Raw genomic sequence first — 19,848 nt, 5'->3', positions numbered from 1 at the left:
CCGTTGAGCAAGATGATTTTGAGGCATGAATCACGATTCATGGTATTAAAACGACATGCCCGCTATATGCTACTGATTAAATCTTAAAAGCCACAAGCAACCAATAAAAATGAAACTTACAACCAACATAAAACAAATTTTATTAATAAAAGAAAGATAAGGTGTCGTCAATTGCAAAATACGCTGATAACATTTTATTTACATTTTTATATGATTTTTAAGCATCTTAAATTAATATTTGCAGTTAAAATTTGTGCTGTTTACTAGCAAACTGTAAAGGATATTTTTTTATCTATATGTGAAATAAAATTATGAAAAAACAACTACAAAAAACTGTTTCATATTAACGCTTTAGAGAAGACAAGTGGCAACCATCACAGCACTAGCAAATCAAAATCAGTTATTAACATAATTAACGGCATCATGTCGAGCTGGTCGTCTCCGTAGATGAGTTAAAAAAAACGAATTAGTCACCGCGCCCTAGTTCGGGTCTGGTTTTGGCAATTACGATTATTATGAAGACATGTATGTATGTAAAGCTCCCGGCATTAAATCCGTTTCTCCTCAACTTGAGGCGACAGTTCAAGGCGACGAAGCGTGCATGTGGCGCCTGCTCATGTGATAATGGCTGTTCACACGATGCACGATAGGCTTTCATTATATTACAAGATATATTTTTTATCCCAATTCATATTTCTTTGTAATTCTGTATGAAATGAAGGAAGGATTTCGTTTCCATATTTTTTGATATCTAAATATAGCCAAATTTAAATGAATTTTATCAGATCTTAAACGTGCTGAAGATACCCGAAAATATGCTTAATCTTATTATTGCAAAAAAAACGGGTTGACAGCAAAAGATATAACAAATAGCGTTCTCGGAAATCACGTGCGGGCTGTCGGCTTGCAATCAGAACAACAGGCGACCACCCAATGGACAAGTGTGAAAAGTCACTTAGCACAACAAAACGAGCACCGTATCATCATTTTTACAGCTGCACTCCTCACGCCTCACGATTTATATCTGATGCATGGCAAATCGGTCTTCCACTCTTCATTTGTATTCTTCTTGGCTCCGTAATATTGGAAATACATCGTCTTGTAAATTAGACGATGGTTTATTTATGTGGGATAGCGCCAACTTATGTTACTAGTATACATTGTTAAGTTTGTTTGTGTTAGTGTTGCAGTATGCGCTGGCTAAATATTTATTATTATTTAATGAGTTGTTTTTGACGGGATTAAATATAAGGTATTATTTCAATATCCTAATTTAATTTTTAATTGTGTAAAAAATATATAATATTTTTTTTATATATAAGAAAATTATTATAAAGGATCAGTGTTGTTCAGATTATTTGGTAATTAATTAAACAAGCAAAATGAGAATGAAGAATGAGATGAATGAAAATAATCCTCTGTCAATCGTTTTTGATATCTAGTTTTATAATTTTAAATAATACGAGGCCGTCGTGACGCAGCGGCCCAAGGGTGTGGCTGTAACGCGACGGTTGTGGGTTTGATCTCCACTCGAGAAACTAAAATATTTATTTACGTTTATATTTCCATTTCTTCTCTCTGGTATCGAGGCAACGCGCGGCGTTAAGTTCTGCCACTCAACACGCAATCGCGCAAAAAAAAGTCGGAATGGAAGAGGAGGCTTAACACTAGGTTCCCTCTGCCTACCCTGCTTTGTGCGGGATAGGGCGTGTAGCTGATTTATTTATTTGTTTAAATAATACGAAATGATTATTATGTGTAATATATTACTTTTTCTATTCATAAAGAATATAATAGCTTAATTACACTGTGAAACTATATGATATTTCGACATTTAATGTGGGTTTATAATAAACTATAAACAATTAAAATTTTATATGTCGGTATTGAAAGATTTAAATTTACTTTTTTTATAAGTAAAGCTGATGTCCATCAAACCATTGACTTAAAAAACACTAAGGAAGTGTGTCTGTATTTCTATTATATTATATCAAAGAATAAATCCGCCAACACTTTCATAAATCAAACATGGATGTTCATAGAATTAACGGCACCAGTCTATTGACGAGATTAGTTTATTAAAGTCAACGGTGTTGACACCAAAACGTAGGTAACACCTAGAAAATAATAAAAAACAAATACTAACCTCATATTTTTTATCCTTTACAAAAAAACTTCCTAAAGTATTCACTACAAAAGCACTAGTTTTAATAAATAAAATTAAAAAAAAATCACTAAATCACAACACGTGCCTATTCAACTGTCAAAATGAATTTAAAAATTCATATAAGTCGAACGTCGTTTGAACGTTTAAATCGAAAAAAACATCGATAACTCGAATAATGTTTTATAATCGTTCGATTAGTACAACACTACCGTAAGCGAGCGAGGCGAGCGCTCGAATGACATACAAGTTACACACGCGATACATTCGAATCTTGACTTGACTTTTAAAACGTGAAAGAATGAAATGAACGAGACTGTAAAATGTAAATGTATCTATTTATTAGCACTTAATTTATATTCTTGATTTATTTTCGTTAATTAACTTTTTAATTTTATTTATAACCTATGATGGGTTTATTCATATATTTATTATTGATAGCTTTCTGATTATAATTTATATTTTTAATTTTTCAATGATAACAATAATTTATTTATATAATTTCTCGATTCAGTCGTGCGTTGACCGTTTTTGTGGTAAGAGCGAAACGACGTATGTATCTAAGTATATCAATTTTAATTTTTATTTTTTATTTTTATTGCAATAAATCATTAAATACCGTAATAAGAAAATGCAAATGTTTCTCAAAGAACATATAAATATATATATGTGTATATGTACACATACACGTTATTTGTAAATATACAACTAACAAAACGTAATTTCAAATGATTGATCCAGACCAAGGATATTCATTTAGAATTTGAGATGAATATTAAGGAAAATAATAGGGATAATATAATTAAAGTAGCATATAGAATATTATATTTAACAAATTATATGTAACGTCCAAATTTTTTTGTTAAGCTTTTTTTAATTATGAAAATTACCTTTGAAGTTAATAAAAGTTATATGCCATAAAACTTAATTTATATATTACTGTTTTAACGGCCCAATAATATAATCAAACCCGTCCTTTCATCAATTTTTTTTATTATTTATTTCCGTTTTTTTTATAGTTCTAAACAATTAAGTATTTATTGTATGTGAAGCCTTTTCTTAAAAAGATTTTTATAAAGTTCTCAAAGTTTTGTAAAAGTCATCTTTGGAATAGGATGTATTATTATCAATCTTTTTCAATAGTTTTTAAATTGATTTTATTGTAGTAGTAAATTAACACCATATTTGAAGTTTGATTAACAGAGTTTCTATGGAATTTCGAAAATGATTTTTTAGAATATCATCTTTTCATCAACGTAGAAGGCCCAGGCTTCGCTTAAACCAGTAAGAGGTTTTTTGTACATTTCCAATTTAATTATACATTTATCAGGAAATAACAATGATTTGTACTTTGTCCAGCTATACGATACTATGAAACTAAAATTGAATTTGTTTATAAAGAATTTTGTTGACAAAATAATTAAAAATATTTTTGTATTAAAAATGTTTTTTTTGGTTCTTATTCTTTTTATCAACCTGGCTTTGGAATTTCATTTTTTTATAATTAACAACAGTTTTCACTAGCCTCATAACTCTTAATCGAGAAAGTTTTTAAAACAAAAGTAACAAACTATTTTAAACGGCTTCGAATATTTCCCACAGTTTACATTACTTCATCATAAGTCAACATGGAATGGCCTTAAGAATACGTCGTTAAAGTAGCGATAAGTTGACATGTTGTTTAAACTTGAACATTGAACTTTATGTAAGCACCTACAGGCCATTACTCAAACTTGGAAAGCTACTTTTTTATTGAAGTAATAAACAATTCTTTGTTTTTTAACTAAGGTATTATGTTTTGGTAATTAAAATTTTAATTTCCTCTTAAATCTTGTCTAAAAATAAATAAAATTGGGTATTTAAGTAAATGTAGAAATTATTATAAAGTGAGTAGAATTTATTTAGGACTTGGATGCGCCGTGCGGGACTTGCGACCCAAGTGCATTTAGCTCGCTCGTCTCCACTCTCTTAATTCATTTTTCTAACTATCCAATTTCGAAATGATACCACTAGTTCCACCTTTATATTGCGTTCTAGTAATTAATTAACGATAGTTCTAGTTCTACTGGCCAAGTTTTTTTTAAATACTATATAGAGATCTTGCTGTTATATGTGTCGCACCTATATTAAGTCCAATCTTGAGCCAAAAAAAATTAACTCTAAGCCTGGTCAATTCGTTCATGAGTTCAAAGTACCTTCTTATTTATTTTTTAATCATAGTCCTTCGATATATTTGTTTTCTATGGAACTGTAGTGAGTAGAAATGTCTCTGGTCTGTATAACAAAACGTCAACAAATCAGACCATCTTTGAAGATCATTCAAAACCACCATTAAGGATTTAGCATAATTACCGAAATTAAAGTCTTGACTCGAGCTCTGGGATACTTCTCTTTCAGAAGTGATGATACAATATCATTCTGTAATTTTCCCAGTTTATGTAGTTTGGTGACTTCTTAGATCTATAATATTCTTAGCAAAATATTTTGGAAGAACAACAAAAATGTAAAAAGTTTTTGTTTGATTAACATACAAGCAATATTGGTGTAGTTTTTTATTTTATGGTTTATTAATACAGCAAATTAAAATTTAACTTTTTATCACCATGTCTAGACATACAGACAAACAGGTGAATCACTTTTCAAATAGTTTTCTGTCCCATTACAACGTATGAATGCACTATTATAAACATGACAAAAGTATAAATTGTTATTTAATTTAATAAAATTCAGGACGTTATAAAATAAATATACAGAATTAAATTAAATTATTTTTAATTATATTTTTGTATTTTAATTGAAATTATTTATTATCTATATCATATCATATTTGGCATTCAATCTCTATTCACCCCTATTAAGATTAATCGATTTGGAGCAAGCGAGCTTGTCAATTATTTATCTGTATCCATGTACTGGTACTATATAGGTACCTACAAATACACGCAACCGCAATACACACAATACAGTGTTCAGTATGGAATTGAGTCATGATTAATTGGTTTACGAGTCAATGACAATCTGTTGGCTTACGAACTAGTATAGATTAATAACAATCGCGATCCATTATGATCTTAACTAATTAAATATTTTAAACCGTTTGTGATGAAACTACGAAAATAATGACAGATTCTTGAATTGAATATCCAAAACTGATAATAAATAGATAGAATATTCCGTGGTAAGACAGGTAGGTGGGCCTTGGTTGACCTTCGAAAACGTGGTATCAAAGATACTGGAGGAAGGTCACGTAAAAAGCATGAGGATCCCCCGGAGAGCATGTACGAAGAAATCGATAAAAGTGGACGTATAGAGACGGTAGCGTTTGTCGCTCCTTTCTCCCTACTAGGGTTACAGCGTGAAGTTAAGTTAATGCTGGTACCTACATAATTTAATGTGTTCAACCTAATTCTCAAAACTTTGGATGATGCACATCATTGCTTAGGTCATAACTTTCGTCGAATATTAAATTTTAATAAATAGAAGAGTGCAGCCGCGAATCAATAGTTAGTTTAATATATAGATATCAAATTGTCGATTACGCTTTGTCGCTTTTCGCTTTTTTTCTATAGTATTCAAACCTATCAGGGGGTCCACACGACCATGCCCTTTGCGGATGTGGTCGCATTATATGCCTCGGTTTGCCACAGGTAGATTAAATTACAAAAATGCTGAGCACTTTTATAGTAGCGGCTTCTTGTATTCGCATACTTAATGGAAATTTTGAACTTTAAACATGGAAGCGCAAACCTTTCCCAACTTTGACTCTTTATGACGTTTAATTCTTATAGGTTGCGGTTTTAAACATCTTGTAGAAAAGGCAATATATTTTGAATTTAAAAGAGTACTATTTTTTTTTTGTGTACAGTATTATCACAAGAGTGTGACTGTAACGCAATGATTGTGGGTTCGATCTCCACTCGAGGGAATGGATTATTATTTATGAATATTTTCTATTTTCGCTGGCACCAAGACAAAAACCCGGCGTTGAGTTCTGCCACTCAACACTAACACTAGGTCTTAATACTAGGTTCCCTGCCTACCCTGTTGTGTGCGGAATGCAGCGATACCTGATTTTTCTAAAAAAATACATAAAGCTAACGTAAACAACTGTAATATGTAAAAAACCAATAAAATTATTAAAATATAAAGATTTTTCAACTATTCTCTGGTACCAGTGTCTGTAACGACATCCATTAACTATACCTAATATGTTGCCTACACCAATAAATCTTATCAGCACTTTCTCAAACATAAACTCATACCGGAAGCGCCGTGGTTTACTACAGGATTCGGGTTTGTGGGCTACCTATCCTATAAATGTATCTGAACTGACATACGAGAACCATCTTATTATATTATGCTATTTTAGCCTTTTCTCCTGAAGTAATATAGTTCATATTGGTTAAGCACTATTACATTTTTTTAACTTTACCATGTTGCCTACTGTACAACCATATACGGGGCAAAGATGTACCTGCCCATATGATTTGTGAGCCGATAGCTATTTTAAGTCAAATAAATATACATGTGTTGCTTTCATTTTCGATTAGATTTAGATTTCATAATAAACAAACAAAACGGATATTTAGATGAGTTGTGTTTGACGTTAACGATTGATTTAATGGTTATTTAGAAATATAATTAGTGTTCAATATTTATGATACGATACAAGCATTCGTTAAAGTTCTATATTGCATTTTTTTTTTTAGCATTTCAGTAAGGATTGCGTGTAGAGTGGTGGAACTCAACACCGCGATTTGCCTTTGCTCCCGAGCAAATAAATATAAATATCAAATATTCCATTTTCTCAACTGGGAATCGAACCCACAATCTGTCATGTTTATAGTCACACGCTTCTGCTCCTGCGCCACGACTGGCCTTGTTTATTATTGATCTATTAGATGTATTATTCTAAAACTATTAGGCTCTATAATAAATATTTAAATATTATAATGTAGATATTACAATAAACCTAATAAATAAATAAGTACTCGCCTAGGTTAGTCAACAACTTGATTTCACTCTACCGATTAGACTTTCTTTATATTAGTGTCATGAACATTATCCGCATTAACACTAATGATGTGACACACAATTGGTTTGTTAGTTAAATTTCTACTTGTAAATAGTGTTTATATATCAATATATTTTATTTTCTTAGTTTATTTTTTAAATGAAAGAAAATTAGTTAATTTACTGTCGTAAAACAAAATCGTTAAACTAAATAATTAATAAAAAAATTTTTTCGCGGGTTATCTTTAAGTAGTAGAAATATATAGTGGGTACGAAAATAATGCTAATATTAAAAACAAACTAAAAACTTACCATTTGTTGAGGATTTCGTGGTTTACGATGAGCTCGTGGCACCTTTTGACCTGTGACGCCTTCCAGCACATCAGCTAACAATAACCCGTCCGCACAATCGCGGGCCAGGCCTCCGCCGGAAGTACCTGCTCGGCGCCGCGAGCGAGCGCGCTCCAGATAGTGGTTCGCCCAGTCCGTGTAAATCTAAAATTAATTAAAAGATTTTTTTTGTTATGTTTTTTCATACAATTTTAAATATTATAAGTAAATCAAAAAATGTACTAATAAAGGTCTCATTATTATGTTTTCTATACTATTTTTTTACGGAACCCTCGATGGGCGAGCCCTACTCGTATTTGACCGATTTTCTTAAATTGCTGTCTTTATAACGACAACGACTTTGAAGTTTGAAACTTGACAAGCTGAAACTTGCGTGTGAAGTTGCGGGCGTCCACTAGTTTAATAATACAATATGTAAAACTGTAAAAAAGTTTTTAATAATAAACATTTTTTAAATATCTACGAAAGCTTTATTTAAAACAACAGTGCAACTTCTTAACCGAACAATGAAAAACTATTTTGATTAACTTTCACATTTTTTTATTATAGTTTCCTTTTATTCTCCGAGAGGACAATGGGGAGGGAAAATCCAATAGCTACCTGTAGGATTTTATATTTTTTTCCTTATTGAAAGTATTATCTCTAAGAAATAAGCTGCGACATGCCCGTAGTTAGGTATCAAAGGTCTCCAAGATATCTTGACGCACAAAGAGCGGTAGATAAGACGAAGCTCGTAAGATGTGAAATTGCTACTTAAAGTTTTACGACATGGCCCATGTAAATAACTGCATGAGAGTTTTATAGAAAGAATGCAAATACAATATAATATCAAACGCCTTCTTTGCACTCCATTGTCTGAAAATACTGAATCATACGAATAAAAGAAAAATGTATCAGGTTTTTATTTTGCTGCCCCATTATCGTCACTTACGAAGTTATTAATGGCATATTCTTTGTTGTATTATAGTTAGTACATAAAACTAAGATTAAATTAAATCAGCTTCACTCTGTATCCCTCACACAGCAAGTTAGGTAGAGGGAACCTAATATCAAAACTCTCCGTTCCCGCTTTCCGCCAAATTTTTAGAGGCAGTGCATGTTGAGTGGGGCCAACTTTTGCCTTGATGCCAGAGCGAAGAAATGAAAAAAATAACAAATAAATAGTTCATACATTCTTGAGCTTCTTTGCATTCCATTGTCCGTAAAAACTGAATCATAAAAGAAAAATGTATCAAGTTTTAGTTTTTATTTTGTTGCCCCATTATCGTCACTTAGGAGGTAATTGATGGGATATTGTTATATATTCACGCATAAACACTTATCACGCGTGAGGTCATACTTAGTGAGCGCAATCTACCGAGATGAATTCTTAAAAGGATTAAGTCATATTCGCGTCAATTTGCAGAAGAATGGGGACAAGTGGGGAGTCGCGACAGTGCGACGCCGCGAGCCGGTGCAGGAGCCACTCAGACCTCGGTGTGGACTGTGGAGTCATTTACTCATTCATCGCACTCGTTAATTGAAGGATGGGTACCATTAATAACTATCAGAATTTTAAATTTAATATATTCATTTTAACGTCTGTAACAATTAATTTGGCTGTGAACGAATTTGATGCTTTATTTTTATTAGAAATCATATGGAGATCAAGCCTTAAAAAATGGTATACTAGAGTTGTAAGGGTTACCTTAATATTATAGCTGAGGTATAACGGAAATAATTTAATAGGACTGAACCCGGAATATTCGTTTATGAATTTTTCCTTTAATTTCAGAAATATTTTTTGCCCCATTATTCAATTATATAATAGAGATGAAAGATGAGATGAGGTATCCACGCTACCAGCTTATACCTGTTTGCACCAGCTCACCGAGGTAGCTCCGCACCACCTCAGATTGGATAGTGCCGGAACCGTGAAAAGTTCGGAGTCAGCGGTATTATATCAATGGGAAGTTCCAACCTATCGCAACCGAAGCCGAAGTTTCGAAACATTCCCAATAAAGGTATTTATCGTATTTATATAAACCGCTCTCAATTCTAACATCAAATATGAAATTTATGAATGAAAACGGCATCTCAAGATCGATCTTAGAGTTGAAATCGGTTTATAAATACAGGTCTAAAACTACCGTGATGAGATTTGGATATAATAGCTAAGGGTATACATTTTAGCTCTCTGTTTCTCTCTCATAGCCGATAGATGCGTAAAAATAAAAAAAAATATATATATTTTAATATTATTATCTATAAGCTTTACCTTTATTCCAAGATTTATTGTGGTTGCAAAACAATTTCTTCCTTATTATTGTAACTTTCATAAACCACATAATTTTCACCTAAGGGAAATATCGTAATAGAAGCCTTGTGGGAAATTACCGCAAACGTCTGTCTTAGACACGCGGATTTTTCTCATTATGGGAACCTATTTAATACAATGTAATCTTTCTATATCATTGTGCATAGCACACAAAGTAAGTTAACATTTTTTTTTCTTTTTTTTCCAACAGGGAAGGTAGAGGTAACCTAATATTATAATACTTCCTGCCAATATTAAATATTTAATTTCCTCGAGTGCGAATCGAAACCACAACCTATCGCATTTACACGTGGCCTTTAATATAATTTCTCCTGAATTTTAAAAGTGGAGAACGGAGTGTCTTAACACTAAGTTCTCTCTGCCTATTCTGCAGGCATCTGCGTGGGATACAGAGTGAAGCCGATTTATTTATTTTTTAAAATATATTATAAGGATTATATTCAAATTATAGTATTAGTAAATTATATTCAAATTTTAAAATTCTTAAACTCAATATCAATATTACTATAAGAATGACATAAATTATGATAATATTAAACACTTTAACCGTTTCGTTTCAAAATTACAATAACAGCCGAAATATTATAGTACGGACGTTACTCGAGTGTATTACCATAACAAATCAAATATCTTATCGCTTTATTGAACGGCTTACAATATTTTCCTATACAATATTTCTAAGATGCCGAAGATGGTATCTTCCGAGATGGTATCTCAGACCTCTCTTAGAAAGAGCCAGAGTTTTTTGAATTGTTATAAAAAAAGTATTATAGAGGCTAGTCGTGTCATGATGGGTTGTGGGTTCGATTCCCACTCGAGGAAATGAAATATTTTGTATTTTCATTACTTCGCTCTGGTTTCGAGGCAAAACGCGGTGTTAAATTCCGCCACTCAAAACGCAATGCCTCCAAAAACCCACGAAAAATGGGGAATGAAGTGTTTTAACACTAGGTTCTCTTTGCATACCCTGGGGGATACAGCGTGTAGCTGATTGCTAGCAGACATTAACAATATATTTTAAAACGAAAAATCACAATATATTTTAAGCATATTTTACATAAATGTTAACAATATAATTAATATTTGCTTTAGGCATACGTTATTTTTGTTAACAATCTAATTGTATTGTAAATACACCACTGAAACGGCAGCCCAAAATAAACAAATGGTCCTCAATATCCAACATGCAGCATCATTTATTTCCCAAGCGAATCAACTGTGCTCTGTACGTTCATATTTCCAAAATGTAGCTCTTATTGCAACTGTATAAGGGCTATATTTAAATATGTTTGCTTTGTTACTTGTTTTCATTAAAATTTTACACGATACACTGTTTTAAACCTGACATTTATATCTTAAATGGCGGTGTTTTTAATGAATATTAATGTTTTATTGTTAAAGTTAAACAAAAAAAACTTGTCACGCGTTCAAATGATGCAAATTCAAATATGAAATTAAAATAGATATCATATTTTTATGTTTCTTTGGATTTACAGGTAATTCTTTATGAAACTAAGTGTGTTTTTGATATAGAAACAAATAAATATGTATGGAAATTCAAGAAAATTTACAATATAAATATAGTAAATAACCTATATTTAATAATACATATTTTTCTATTTATCTACGCAAAACTATTTTAAAACATGATATAATCGTATTTGCGAAAAACAACAATAAAAATTTAGCTTTTCCACCATATTTAAAGCATACTGAGAAACAAGTTCATTTCAAGAACAAGTTCAAAATTGCTCTAATAGAGACAAAATCACAGATAATAAAAATGACAAACAGATTTAATAGACGAATTTAAATACAATTAGGTATAGGAATTAGTCTATATATGAACAATTGGGTCAATTTAAACTCATAGCGTTTGTAGGTAATCAATAAATGGCTTGCATGTCTTTGACCTCCGAATTCTAACGAATTTCGCTGTTATCTATGCACATGACATCTTTAAATTAAATGGCTTAATTAAGATTAAATCTTTTCAAAAAAAATTTTTATATGTGGATTGTATATAATAATTTCGAAATCGATGAATTTATTTTAAAGTAAAACAAGTTCTTAACTAAAAGTGTATTTTCACAATTATTTCTAAAATATTTAATCAATTATGTGGCTACGATATCGAAGATATAATTGTGTTGTACTAGTTTTGTTATTTATATTAGTCTTATATAAAATATATACTTCACTAAGCAGAGAAAACTCTCTCTCGAACGTAAAATTTGACTTCATCCGTGTCAATAATGTTAATAGCTTCTTTCAGTTAAGCTATTTGGAAATTCATAGATAATTACATCGTAATAGGTTCAGGGTGGTATAGAAGCTTAAGCAAATTGAAGGCGAATAGCGTGATAATTTCATAATATTAAATCAGGAATAATCTATTATACCAATATCTACATATAATAAAACTGTACATCATTGTTGTCTTTACATGGAAGATATTTGAGAAAATCTGTGATTGAAAGCATTTATTACAGTAATAGAATCCAAAATTATATATATTTTAGAATTTAATTAAAGTATTGTTTTCACTATTGTATTTTTGCAAACAACAATACTAAAAACTGAATAAGTGAAGGGATAACATTTAGTGTTAGTTTTATTAAATTGGTTCATAAATAAATAACTGTAGTGAAATATAATTTATTGCATTAATTAATGTCATTACTGCTAAAAAATGGGTTTATTGAATTAGCTGAAGTTTTCAATGTTTGGATAATATTTTTAAATAAAATAGTAATATTATTAGGTTAGACGAAAGTAATTTAGGTGAGAAAATAAATAATTGTACAGTACAAGCGAGCGAAGACGCGAGTGGATCGCTAGTGCATAACTAAATCCACCCACATTCAATCAAAGGATGGTTCAAACAAGATATTTTAATGCTCAAGTATTTTAATCTGTTAAGGAAATAACAGAGACCGTGTGGATACTTAACGCTTCTAGCAGTTCCTCCTCATTAATTGTAATTTACGACTAATTTGTGCTAACACTAGTAGTGTCACTATAAACCGGTTCACACTTTGTACTATTTACTTCCTTCCGTATACCATTTGAACTTTAGTGTTTGTTGAAAGTTTAGAGCATACATGGCACAATTAGGTTTGTTTTGTAGTAATCTTGATGGTTATGGGTTCGATTTTCAATCAAGTGAATAAAGATTTACTTTGTTTGCTTTGGCGAAGCGTCTTTTTGTCCAAAATGCATGAGGTTTATCTAAAATAGACAAAAATTGGGGAAAAAATTGTCTAGGACTATGAACCTCCCTACCCCGTTAAAGATAAAAAAAATGTATAGTATAGTGTATGAAAATACATATATCTGATGATTATGAAAACTCGAATATGTAAAAAGTCAAAATCTACTTTAAAATTAAGAACGCCATAATTTATCTTTAATTTCATTCGATTTAACACTAGCACATGAAACAAACGGGCTTACAGACCGTACGCCAAACGTAAATACAAAACAAATGAACGAACGTTAACGTTAACGCAAATCTGGAATGGAAATGAGGTCGCAAGCTTTTAATATCTCTAGGGCTAGGCGGGCGGTGTAACGGCAACGTATTGAATTTGGAAATATACGTCACCGTTAAAACCATGTTAATATGCTGTAATGAAGAAAGAGGAATTGTTTCTTCTCTTTTTCCTTTTACGCTTTTTCCCGAATAGGTAGGTAGAGGGAACAGAAGAGTCTGGACTCTTTGTTCTCCGCTTTAAACGCGAATTCCAATTTCGAACGAAGTTTCCTAGAAGTTGTAAATAAAAGTGGTTAACTGATACTACAAAATTAGAAAATTATAATACTGAATGAGACATTAAATTTCCCAAAATCAAAACTATGAAAATCACTGCAAATTTAAAATAATCTATTAATGCATTTCAATTCTCATTATATTTAGTAATAATTTCGTTATATTATTCTCGATATTATATTAGTAGTAGGTCTAGTGAAGTCACCGTGGCGAATTGCCAACTAGAATAATGGTTTGTTGCCTAAGGAAATTCGCTGAAAGGTTGATGCCGTCAATATTAAATTAATCATTTTTTTAAAATAAGCATCTCATTACATATTTAGTAGGCTATTGAAATGCTATGATACATTTATATTAATTTTAATACATAATTTTAAAAAATCCGTATAAAATTATAATATTCACAACAATTTTTTTCTTGTAAAATCTTAGGCGTATAATGCTCAAAATGGTTTCTTTTTTGTAGGTCTGATATGGAAACCTAGTTCAGCTGATCTTTAAGAGATATTTAGAACACCTAATATGAGAGCTCAGGACCTCAAAAGAAACTAGGAGAGCAGGTTTATGCCACTCTCGATATCTATATATTAAAAGTGTTAATTTCTAAAAGTAGAAGAAGAATTAATCAAAGAAATTGTTACACACTTATACAAATGTATAGAACAGTAAAATTGTTAAATTGTACAAAGAATATTTAGTATACAGATACGAATACATACATGAAATAATTAAAGGTTATTATAATAATAATTAAAGGTTACAGGAATTAAGGAAGATTTAACAAAACAATATTTTACTGTACCTGGACAATGGACCGCGTCTGTCGCGTGACGTCATCAGTCGAGCCCTGTATAGACCGGGGGGCTCGTATGCAAGTTGGTATCATTTTGTCACAAGCACATCTTTATCACTATTTTTCTTAATCCAAAAATAAATATCGAAGACAAAATCTGGTGTTATCTCAATTGCTGAGCAAAATTAATATTTTTGATTAAGTTTTTTTTGAGGCCAGTCGCAGGGCGCACATGTGTGGGACTGTAAACGTGATAGGTAGTGGGTTTTATTCCCACTCGAGGTAATGAAAATACTAATAAATGATTATTCATTCCTCCGAATAGTAATCCAATGCACATCCTCCGCGTTTACAGTCAAACACTTGTGCCACTGTGCCACTCCAGGCTCTTACACACATCCATCACAAATCTATTTACTTCAATCAGTAGCTTAGCTTACTCTAAATAGTATTTATACACTATTTGATAAACTACAACCAATATTGGCTGATCTCTATGTGGTTTAAGTGTCTAAGAGGGATCCGTCACTCAGCTATAGTATAACCGTGCGTCATGGTCCACGAATGAATGGGAACGTATACGATAGAGTCTTCTAAGAATATTTACTATAGCAATCGGCGGCGCCTCCGCCCACGGGAGACTGCGTCATGAGTCGTGCGAACGAGATACGGAGTAGACCCCCCAGAGGAAGCATGGGGATTTAATAGGTTTTGCGTGAAAATGTATGTACATGTAGAACAGTTTAGTTGCCATATCTGGTGCTTTATAATTTATGTAATAAGCTAAATATAATTTTTTTAATCAGCTGCACGCTGTATGTAAAGATTAATTTTACAATTTTGCTTTAAAATCGTAACTCATTGAGTGTTGAGTGGCGGAACTCAACGCCGCGTTTTGCCGCAAAACCAGAGTGAAAAATGAAAATATTGAATATTTCATATCCTCGAATGGGATTCGAACCCACAACCACCACCCACAATTAAATTAAAATCCAATCAAAATGAAAGGTAGAAACAAGTTCCTAACAAAAGGTAATCAAATACCATACCTCAGTGTAATAGCAAAACACCTATTGTGCCTACAATTACATATGCATAATTTTCGTGTAGGCGCTGTACTCACGATTATATTGAAATGAACTAGCGATGCTTAAAACAATGACTTAGTAACGTTTAGTGGGAGGAAAATTATTTTGTTTATTAGTTCTAACTCACGAGTTTAGGCGTGTTAACATTGGTTTTAAAGTTCTTTTGTTAATGGCTGTGACATTGCTTTAGTGCAATAGAACGATAATTAATTAGATAATTATTTTACTATATACGAGTATCTATTTATTATGTCTAATATTTTTCGTTTTGTAAAGTACAATTGAAAAATTTCCTAAACTAGCAAATTATGCAACAGCTTTAAATAAAACTAGTGACCCCTAGTTTACTATGGAACCAAGGCCATCATGTCTAATCTATCATTTCATCATCAACTTCGCTTTTTTTTATTAAAAGAAAAGAAGAGAAAAATCTAGATGCAATAAATAAAAGTACTAAATTCGATTACTTAATCTACAACAACACTGATTTCTCTCACGGTACTTGTGTGATATTTAAGCTTGTATAGTAATTATGAAAGCTGCGTGGGGTGTCAGGTAATTTTGAATCTTTCATCTTAATAGTATTACCAATATTCCCACAATTAATTATTATTAATATTATTTATGAAGTAATTGTTCATCGGCTTAATATATATAGAAAGTGTATTAATAAACTTATGTTTTAAAAATATAAGTAAATGATAGTGATATATTTGTTTTAACTGCAATGTTGCTATTATATCAACGAAAGTAAATTTCTACATAGAACGAAAATTCCATATAAAAACTACAAAAAACCCTAAAGAAAACTTTTTCTTTTATTTATATAGCGTTCACGTTGTGTATAGAATTACTGGTTGAAAATGGTCTCTATAAAAAGAAAACCGTCAAAGGAAGAGCAAAGAGGACGCGTTTCTAGCACCTCTTTGAACTCCGTTGAGCTGTCTTAAGCAGTCAAAGCTAAAAGTGACACTTACTAGTTTTCAAATTCCAATATTTTTTTGTATAATCTGTACTTTCTTCTTAGTTATAATTAACAGAAATTGATATTTACTTGTGAAGCAAAATACCTGCAAGAACTAATTAATTTTTATTTTGAAAGTATTTATTATAAGTGGAGAACGGAGTGTCTTAACACTAGGCTATCTCAACTTACTCCTAGTTATCAGAACCAATAATTTAGTCGTTTAGAGTACTAATTTCGGTATATAACATATTTAAAGCTACCGCTAAAATGGCGCAACGATGCGTAAAACTCATAAAAAAGGTACGTTACACATCCGACCAGTGTTTGTTTACTCGTGTCAAAACTTCGACGTGAGTATTTATAACCGCGGAAGGTGCGCAGGAGCAACGAACTTGTGACAATCGTAAAACGAGACTACCACAGCTCGTTTACGTTTAGGGTGTAGGGAACCTAAAAAGTTTATAATTGTGTTTATATTTTAATTGACTTGTTGAGTCTGAGAGGTTCCCTCTGTTTATCCTGCTGCGTGCGGGATACAGCGTGAAGCTGATTTTGATTTTTCTAATTGTTCTAATATTGCAAATTCGGTAGTCAATGACGTGTACCTACTGAGATCTCACCCAACAGGTTTAATAGTTTCTACTCTTAAACCATCGAAATCGTGATTCTGAACTACAGAAATTAAAGGAGTTAATAATTATCTCTTTAAAAAAAAGGTTCTATGTCACTAACTTACCACCCAACAAAAAGTGGAAAGAGAGCATTTTCACACTAAACATTGATATAAACACATTCATGTGTAACTTCTCTACTATATCACTTTAAGTAATAATAACAAAAATTTAGGAAATTTTAAATATATTATAGTAAAATTTATTGTTAAATAAAAAAATGTAATATAACTAAATTGCATAGAACTTATTAAAAATCATTATTTATTATTTAAAATTACGCTTTTACTTTCAAAATTAACTATTTTAAATAAAATATAAACGAGCTACCACACTCTATCATGGGCTATGGTATTTAAATGAAACAAAGCAGCTTTTAAGGATTAGATAAACGCGATAGTGTGAAATTACCATAAAAGGATTTACGAGACACTTATCCATGTTTTATTACGTTCTACATTATTATACAAACGTCACAAGAGGTAGGAGAGGAGAGGAGGAGGAGAGGAGAGTTCGTAAATTTACTTATACAGTCTATTCTATTTTAGTTCTGTTAGATACAATTTCAAATTTATTGTTCTTCAGATCTCTTTAATGAGTTCTGTTTGTATCTAAATATAGAGAATGGAATAAATGTTGTAATTGTAAAACGATAGTCGATAGTATGTAGGTATATTTATTTTGTATTATATATTAGTTTTTTTAAATTTATATCTAATATCGTTAGTTGCGTAATAATTTACAAGTTCATTCGGGGAATGTTTGAGGTATGTTTCAACACATACTAATGTTACTACAATAACTTCACTATACATGATAATTAGAGTAAATAACGTATTTTAACAGAAAATTGTTAAATGAAACATCATTAATGATTGCTAATAAACTTTGCATTGAACAGCAAAAAAATCTAAGTTTCTAGACATCTTAATAACATGTCTTAAGTGCTCAATTATAAATGTAAGTGTTAAACACTGCGTTCCCCATTTTCTGCCTATTACACTAAGGCGAAGAAATGAATACATGAACTATTTAATTTCTTCAAGTGGAAATCAAACCCACATGTCTGTCGCATTTACAAAAAAAATGAAATATGATTAATATGAATGAGACATAATAATAATTCTATCAAATATAGCTATTTGCGTCATTTAAATTTAAATTTAACATACAAAAGTAATTTAACTTATTTATAAAGTTGTTTAACATATTCCTTCAATTAATAACTAACTAAGATCAAGAAAATCTATTAAGTCTGGACAGCTAAACCTAAATCATGTGAAGTTAAGAAGTCAAATAAAAAGTATGAAGAAGCCCGTCCTCGACGGTCGGTAGTAGCTTCCGTCGACATCTTTAAATAGTCTCCAATCTCGATGTAGGTAAGATCGGTGTCTATATTCCAACTACATTTCTAATGTTTGTATTTGTATGACATATTTGTTATTATTTTAATATGTTTTAAGGTATATTATTTAGAAGTTAAATTTAGAAATTTCTTCTTCTTCTCTCTGTTTTGACGGAAAATGGTATAGTATGAATTTTCTCTAGTCTTATTATTAGCTATTTTGAAAAATTAAATAAATGAAAAAAGATAATAAAACATAAATTATATTAATAATACGTAACTTATGAGGCCGGTTGTAGCACGGAGATGCAAGCGTGTGACTATAAGTGCGATAGGTGGTGGGTTCGATTTCCACTCGAGGAATTGAAATATTTAATATTTTCATTTCTTTGATAAGGCAAAGCGCGGCGTTAAGTACTGCCACGTGCGGTATATTAATAAAATTTCTAAGAAATAAATCTAAAAATTCGTTTTGAATCTTGAACGTATAATTATTTATGATAAGTTACACAATACAATACAAAAGACAAAATAAACCACAAGAAATCCATAATATTTATACGAGCACGCATTTTGTTAGTTGTTAATTTAAAAACCGTTTGGTATTACACTACAAAATAAAAAGAAGATCCCAAAAGACGTTACAATAAATCGTCCGAATGCACTCACGACCTGCCGTTTTTAATTTATTTAAAGACTTTTATTAACATTTAATTTGAAGCGGACATTAAAATTATTAATATCGATTTAAATATATAATGTTAGATTATTATATAATAAACACTACCATGAAAATCACCAAAAAAATATGCGTAAATTAAATAATAGTTAATTTTTTGTAAATATTTATATGAACTAAAAAAAATAGATTTTGCTCAATCACTAATGAAAACCACTCGCGTCTATTGATGTAACGTCTCATATATTAGTTTCGTACGGCACGCGCGGCCGGTGCGCTCGCGCTCCTTTGACTAAGCGGAAAGCTCAAAGTTCCACAAAAGCCCTTGTCTGAATGGGAGAAGTGTTAGGGATAACAGGAAAATTGAAGAATAGTGCGTGTTTTACGCTAATTAAGCGGTTTTTAATCAATAAAATGTGATTTAAAGGAAATATTAATAGATATATTATAAGAAATAAATAATAGCTAAAATATATATATATTTTTAATTGTAACCAAAAATGATACTGTTAAAATTCTACTATTATTGGATATCTAACATATAAAAACTTACAAAAATATATATAAGTTCTTAAACATATTTTTACTCCACTACAATCTATGCAAATCTAGAAATAGTTTTAATTGGCATTTCTTTTTCCCACCAAAGCGCCATTCACACCCTTTCACCCGTGTCACGTACCTATTA

At 31.0% G+C, this 19,848-nt stretch overlaps 1 protein-coding gene across 7 annotated transcripts in view; it reads right to left on the bottom strand.

Annotated features, from left to right (window-relative positions):
* The window catches only part of sick (sickie), a 254,751-nt gene that overhangs the window by 167,297 nt on the left and 67,606 nt on the right, over positions 1–19,848 (bottom strand). For all 7 annotated transcript variants that reach the window (XM_085192441.1, XM_085192442.1, XM_085192444.1 and 4 more), the window contains exon 2: positions 7,490–7,672. In XM_085192441.1, the coding sequence (XP_085048567.1) occupies positions 7,490–7,672 (183 nt within the window). The remainder of the gene's footprint in view (positions 1–7,489; positions 7,673–19,848) is intronic.

This window comes from Heliconius melpomene, chromosome 11, assembly GCF_056956725.1.
Source record: "Heliconius melpomene rosina isolate 202511_hmr_F chromosome 11, ASM5695672v1, whole genome shotgun sequence".
Lineage (NCBI taxonomy): Eukaryota > Metazoa > Arthropoda > Insecta > Lepidoptera > Nymphalidae > Heliconius > Heliconius melpomene.
Note: the sequence above shows the minus strand (reverse complement) of the source record. Positions and strands in the feature narration are given on the sequence as shown.